We start from the raw sequence: 7,712 nt of genomic DNA, 5'->3' as shown, positions 1-7,712 counted from the left end.
CGTTTCAATTGAGTCCTTCTATTTTGGAAGTGTTCAATTGGGTTCCTGTTTTGGTAAAATTGAACTAATAATGCCTTTGCCGTTAATTTTAGTAGACCACGTTAAATTTTTAGTGAGATGGCATGCTAAGGTGTCCTTGCACGTGGCACAGTAAAATCTCTTTCTTTGGAAACCTTCTCCCATTCCCCTTCCCCTTCCTTTTGTTGTTTTCGTGTTATGGGATTCTTGCATTTTTTCAATGGGTTATCTAAAACTAAATAAGTTTGTGGGACATGGTACACTGTAGCTAAGAACTGAAGGATTGAAAAATATATGATGATTTAAATTTTCATGGCCTTACGTTAAGTGCTGCACCAACAGTAACTTCCTTGGAATTTGGATACTCCTTTATCTTAGTTATGAAGAAAGAAGACAATTTTTTTTTTCATGTGGCATGACCCTTTGTTAATTATGTTGGTGTCCAACATTTTTGTTCAAAAGACTTGTGCTTTCTCTAAGGTCATTCTCTTGCTATTCACTACACGATGAAATTTTGAGATCCATGAGGTTTAGATCATGGATTTGATCTGAATCGCTCCAAATCTGAAATTTTGAGATTCTGCAAAGCTGGAAAAAAATGCACAAAAGAAATGGAGAATCGATCTTAATCGCTCCAGATCACTCCAGATTAGCGATTTGTCGCCAAATTGCTCCAGATAGTGAGCCGTCAGTCATCGTCAAGAACTACGCCGACACCGTCGTACAGTCGGTCAAGTCGTTATCGAGGGTGCCAAAATCCTTTAGGACCACATTGGTGCTAGGAATTACAAAAGTGTTGCGGAGATCATTAAGAGGTTGGAAGACGCTGCTATCTCTTACAGGGGGCCTGAGAGAGTGCAGTTGTTTAGAAGATGGGTGGTTGTGCTTCAAGAGATTAAGAGATGCAGTTATAAAAGTAGAGGAGAACCCAAGGAGACCATCCCTGATTCTTTACTATGATTCTGATGTTGGGGGTGAACCATTTTTCGTGATGTTTTCCTTCAAAGTCAGGCATTAGACGATGCTTCTGAACGATGATGTTGCAGAGTTTAAGAGAAGAATTGGGAAGAGTTACGATGACGAAGACGATGAAGAAAACACAGAAAAAGGTGCCGGCGTGTCCTTTTTTTATGTCATCTAGTCAGCAAACAAGACTGTGCCACGTCATTAAGAATTGTATAGTCAGCATGCCACCTCGCTAAAAAGTTAACGTCATCTACTAAAATTAAGGGCAAGAGCATTATTGGTTCAATTTTACCAAAACAGGGACCCAATTGAACACTTCCAAAATAGGAGGACCCAAATGGAACGAATCCGCAGAAATAGGGACCTTTGAACCTATTAAACCATTTCTAAAATAAGCTTCCCGAAACAGATGAAATGTGTTACGAAAAGAGCTTTCTAGAACACTTTTTTTTCACGTTCTCTCTATTCTTCTTTCTCCCTGTAACATTCTTTCCTCTTTTTTTTTTCTCTTCCGTGTAATAGTAAATGAAGGCCATTTTAGTTTATTTTAAAAGTGCATCTAGTAATGATGGAGGTGTAAGAAATAAAACTTTCAATAGTTGGTTTCTATTTATGATGATTTTTCTCATATAGATCTCTCAGTTATTTTTGGTTCAATTTTATCTTTAATTGTGAAAAATTGATGCAATTGGACTTCTATCGTTAAATTGGTTAAACAACGTTAAATGCCAACTGACGTGACATGGTGATGTGCAATAGTGCAAAAAGGGCTTTAGACGTATGTTATTTTGAACTTTTAACGTCACATCCCGACCCGACGTCTTTATGGGTGACATTAATGGGACGCCAGACTCTGCAGGTTCTACGTCGTTATAGACGTCGGTTAAATGCCATGTCCGACTTCTATAAAGACGTCAGACATGGCACTAACCGACGTCTACGGGCATTATCAAGACGTCGGGCATGGCACAAACCAATGTCTAAGGGCACTATAGACATCGGACATGGCATTAACCGACATCTACTGAGTTTTCATTGTATTTTAATGCAATTTTTCTCGTGTCTTTGGGTAACATAGTAACACCTCATTCCTTTACTAGTTTCTTCGTAAGAAAAAATTGCGTCTTTTGGACTTCTTATGGCATTTCAACCCAAAACTGAACCTAAGCCATGCCTAGTTCCATTCCAACTGCCAAAGAACATGAATATGGTGACATGAAAACTAGGCAAGGACCTAGGTTTGGCTTTAGGTTGAAATACCATAAGATATCCAAAAGACGCAAACTTTTTTTACGAGGAAACTAGCAAAGGGAGAAGGTGCACTATGCTATCCAAAGACACGAGAAAAACTGCACTAAAACACAACGAAAACTCATTTTAATCGGTTCAAACGAAAGATAATACAACAAAGATTACTTTAATCGGAGTAAAAGTAAGTTTAAACGGTTCAAAAAGAGATAAAACTCACCTGAAAATGCAATACCGTGGAGAGAAAAGGCAATGGAAGATGATGAAGTGCTCGTAACTACTGATTCGCAATGTCTTAGAGTATACGTCGGGGACCTCACTAATGTGACATCCATTCGATTTAAAAATTAATATTCGTGATATATATAGACATCGGTTGTAAGGGGAGCCAACGTCTATAATCGCATATAGACGTCGGGGTGGCTGGATCATACGTCTAAATGACGGAAAAAATGACTTTTCACCTACCTGTCAAGCATATAGACGTTGGTCGGAGGGGCCCTAACGTCTATAATATTATAGATGTTGGTGCCCCTCCTAACGGACGTCTATATGACGGAAAGAAATGACTTTTCACCTACTTGTCAAACATATAGACGTTAGTTAGTAGGGGCCCCGATGTCTATAATATTATAGACGTCGGGGCTCTCCTAACTGACGTCTATATGACCAACTTATTTATGAAAAGCCACCGGTCATTATTTTACGTCAGGCCCCCCCTAACTGACGTCTAAGGGGTGACATTAAAAGCCAATTCTACACTAGTGGTGGTATAATTAAAATATGTGGCAGACTTAGAGCATTTTACGTGGAACAATGATATGGAAAACCAGAAGAAAGAATCCATTGTTGAATTGGAGAGGCGAAAAAAATAGGAAAGCTTTCATATTTTCTTTTCTAGAGATGGCCAAAGCTAAGATTAATGGCTTGAGACAAAATTCCTAAAGGAAAAGCGACTTATGCACTCGACTCAAATCAAAGAGAATTTTGAGTTTTAAAAAGAACTTTACAAAATTCGAATAAACTAACCAGAAGAGTATATGTTTAACATAATATGCTACAGAAAAAAGGATTTCCTAGCCAAATCAAGCTACCGAGAATTGACTTCAAGGCCTAGAAATATATCTCTAATTAAAGTCTTTCACCCATTCTTATTTCATATTCTTTTTTCTTTGTAGTCTTTTGATAATTTAAACATTAGGGTTCACAAATATATAATTAAAATCATACTAGAATTTTCTTAAGGGAATTTGTATTTCACAAAATGAGGGTTCACGAATTCTATCATCCAAATTAGGAATTGATTGAGTGAAATTGAGGATTGTAATAGTTGCTGGCGCGAGACCTGTGGTGGACAAAGAGATGTTGGTTTATGGTTTTCTACAGGTGGTTCCCATGGCTGCGCAATTTGGGAACATGCAGTGGCTTCCATGATTTGGCTTATGTGTTTTGGGGTTGTTCTTAAGTTAGAGAAGATGGAGGATGAGGCTTGTGAACTGTTCGATAATTTGTGGTTAAAAGAACCCAGGTCTGTTTTTGTAGGTATGGAGTTGTGAGGCACTAGAAAACTCACATTTGCCATGAGGAAGAGGATGGAGGCACAATAATTCTTATTGTGGTTGCTGGTTTGGGTGTTGTAGAGAAGCAAGATTGCCTTCACCATTGATAGCGTTTTCGTGAATCTGGTGGCTAACGATGGTGCGTGGACATGAGATGAAGGTTTTGTTTAGGTGATTGTCATCGTTAATGGAGGAAGAAAAAATTTTTTGGTTCTAGATGGAAGAAAAAGCTTTTTAATTTTTAATTTTAAAAATAACAAAATCCACATAACTAACAATCTCACTCTACCACGTCACCGTGTCATGCCAGGCATTTAACGTTGTTTAGGCAATTCAATGACAGGAGTCTAATTGTCAATTTTTCACAAATAAGAATCAAATGAGAGAAAAAAAAAGTAAGAGACCTATTTGAGAAAAGTAACCATAAATATGATTTATAAGATTAAAGTTAGGTTATTGAAAGTTAAAATAGTTGTTTTCAAAGGCCCCTTTAAATAGTCTTATAATAGAATCGATTGAGAAGAGCTTTAGAGTTTAAGGTTTAGGATTTAGAGTTTAGTGTCTTAGAAGAGGTTTACCATTTTTGGTCAAAACCAATTAGAAGAGAATTGTGACCGTTGTGGTTTGCCTTTGTAAAGATACTTTTGTGACCATCATGCTTCTTATTAATTAAATTAAACTTTAAATTGTTGTAAAAATTGACAAAAATTATGAACAAAATTTTCTAAGACATACATCCATTGTTCTTAAGAATATATCTACAATATATTGCACAAGTCTTTCCGGATACAATAAGAATTTTTTTAAAACTTTGAAGATATCAAAAAGCAAAAAGAAAAGAGAGAAAATAAGAGAAAAGAGATAATGAGAGAAAAGTGTATGTTTCAGAGGTCAGCACAAGTTTTTATTTATAGAGCTGGAAAAGGATCAAAACCACAACCCATCATGGTTCATGAATGAATCCTGTGACTTGTAGAACCTTGCGGATTTGATCAAAACCACAACTCATCCTGGTCTTCTTTTTCTCTTCTTCCTCTCTTCATTTTCTCTTCTTCTTCCTTTCATTTTCTCTTCTTCTCTTCTTTCTCCCTTCATTTTCTCTTCTTCTTCAGACCATTTTCTCTTAATACACAAAAAAATTATTATCCAAATTTATGACAGATTGATGAGATTATCAATAATTATAATAATAAATTATTGAAAATATATCTATCAATAATAAAAATTACAATTTACTTATAGATAATATCAACGAATTTTACTGGTGATTATAATGATAATTTACTAATGAAAATATCTTTCTGTAATAGAAATTGTAAATTACCAATTACAGATTTCACATACATTTTTTATACTGACATAATCCGATAGAGAACTATGGTTGTTCCTCATGACTTTCTCACTTTAACTCCTAATCATTTAACTTGCAACATGTCAACACCATCTTAATCCTGTTATTAGTTTTCTTCTCAGTTCAAGAATCCACTAGTAAACCCTAACCTTCTGGCGTTCTTTCTGGCTCTACACTCATCCAAGCTCCAATACTATGGCTGAACCATTGGTAAAGTCTTACCAGCAAAATATAGAGAAAAAGAGTTTATTCTTTGGGTGTTTGTCACAAACACTTCCTGTTTCAACCTATGATACTATTGCCTTATAACAGATGACCATTTTAAGTCCTTAAAAACCTAAGAATTAAACACCTTCAGCTTTAGTATAATTAGAGTACCAATTTTTAATCTACCTCTCTATTATGCCCTTTATGCCCAAATAAAAGGCATCTTTACATCCTTTTTCCTAACTAATATTAAATTATTGACTATATGTAATAGATAGGCAAATATAACATTAAGAAGTGTGCCTTCTTGAATTTATATCTCATGTCAGACCCATCGTTTAACCTAGGCCAAGATAAAAATTTCTTCGCCTAATGCATATTTTATTTATATGAATGCTCGTTATCAAATTTAAACATATTTCTATTTCTTTACATTTCACATACATTTTCTATTGAAAAATAATACTTTGACACAATTTTTTTTACATTCATTTGACACTACCTTATCTTACTTTTTACTTTCTTCTTTTTTGAAAAGAGTATTAGTACCATGACACATATTTACATTCATTTGACACAGAATATAAGGGTAAAATGGTCCTAAAAATGTAAAATTTTGTATTTTTTCAAGAAAGAAAAGAGTAAAAAGTAAAGATAGTGTCAAATGAATGTAAAAAATTTAAGTGTGTCAAAGAACAATTTTTCTTTCGAAAAAACTATAAAAATTCACTCTTTTAAAACCATTTTACCCTTGTTAGATGTATCAAATGAATATCAATGTATATCATGCTGCCCTTACTCTTTTCTATTTTATAAAACAATTATTTATAAAACAATTATACATTCACGTACTTTTTTTAAGCTATACAATACACAATAAAAAAATCATTAATTTTTTTGGAAAGAAAAACTATCCCAAACATATACGTTGCTTAAAAATGATAAGATGGCCAGTTTATTTTAAATTCTAGAAATTAAAAGCATAATTAAGTCTTTATTTATTTGTTATATGTATTTATAAAAACTTTTAAATATATCTTTCTTAAAATGATCATACAATTAATATTTCCTTTAGTGATTTACTATAAATATATGATACAAAGAATATTAGCCTAATCTTTAAAAGATAATGCCCTAATGACAGCATTTGGAATGATATAAATGTTAAGAATATACTTTATATACATATACACTGAATAATTTACTAATTATACAAAATGACATTGTACAACTTAGACATCACTGTTTATCCTATTCCTCTACACCAATCATGTGTGAATGACATTTAAAGTGAATTTTCAATGTGTAAGACCACAATGAAAACATAAAAATGGTGTTAAAAAAATTCTATGTATGTATGCACCAAATTCATTGATATGATTCTGGTACCAATTCATTCTGTATTTACTGACTCACAAACATTGTAAATTTTGTACATTAATTAAATGGCATTAATGTGCTGGATTCTTCATTCCTTAAGCATGCAATGACGACATTTCATTATGTATGAAATCAGTTGGCACTTTATGCACAAAACCAAACACTGTCATAAATTGCTCTATATAAACGTGGCTGTAGAAACTACAAAGGACACTTTTCTCTCTTCTTATTTTTGTTTCTCTTCTTTTCTGGTGACAGTCATCATGTCCAGAAGAAAGGTGCAACTCACCTTCATAGCCAATAACTCAGATAGGAAGGCATCATATATCAAAAGGAAGAAGTCACTGCTGAAGAAGACAGAGGAAATCAGCACCCTTTGTGGTGTTGAAGCATGCACAATAGTTTATGGCCCTTATGCTCCTGTGCCAGATGTTTGGACATCCAACTCCGGTGTTCAAAATGTGGTGGAAAAGTTCAGGAATACATGTGAGCATAACAAGAAGATGGCGACTCAAGAGAGTTTCCTTTCAGAAAGAATCGCCAAGGGTAGAGAGAAGATGAAGAAACATGTTAGGAGCAACCAAGAGAAGGAGATGACCATGTTCATGTTTCAGTGCCTTAAGAATGGGAGGGTTGAACTTCACAATAACATGACCCCAGATGATTTGAATGTCCTTTCATCAGTGATTGAAAGCAAGTTGAGGGATATTAATAAAAAGATGGAAACTTTGAATGTTTCTGAGATGCCACCAAATCCAACCCAGATGGCACCACCAGCACTACCAGTACCAGCACTTCCAGTACCAGCACTTCCAGTACCAGCACCAGAAGACATCATCACACCACCAAATCTTGGCGATGGAACATATATGAATGCTGATGACCCGTTGCAAAGCCAGTGGTTCATGGACTTGCTTAATGATAATGGTGATGAGGAGACTATAAAGTCTTCATTCGGAGATCCTAATCTCCCACCACTCTAA

At 34.7% G+C, this 7,712-nt stretch overlaps 1 protein-coding gene across 1 annotated transcript; it reads left to right on the top strand.

Moving 5' to 3' along the window:
- The first annotated feature begins 6,992 nt into the window (after positions 1–6,992).
- Positions 6,993–7,712, top strand: LOC106752452 (agamous-like MADS-box protein AGL80). Its single transcript, XM_014634136.1, has one exon. The coding sequence runs from the start codon at positions 6,993–6,995 to the stop codon at positions 7,710–7,712; it is 720 nt and encodes a 239-aa protein (XP_014489622.1).

Source organism: Vigna radiata, unplaced genomic scaffold (genome assembly GCF_000741045.1).
Source record: "Vigna radiata var. radiata cultivar VC1973A unplaced genomic scaffold, Vradiata_ver6 scaffold_158, whole genome shotgun sequence".
In the NCBI taxonomy this organism is placed as follows: domain Eukaryota; kingdom Viridiplantae; phylum Streptophyta; class Magnoliopsida; order Fabales; family Fabaceae; genus Vigna; species Vigna radiata.
The sequence above is the reverse complement of the archived record's forward strand: the minus strand, read 5'-3'. Positions and strand labels throughout refer to the sequence as shown.

What these genes read in the sequence shown, in the direction of transcription:
- LOC106752452 (XM_014634136.1), top strand. Translation starts at nt 6,993, where the DNA reads ATGTCCAGAAGAAAGGTGCAACTCACCTTCATAGCCAATAACTCAGAT.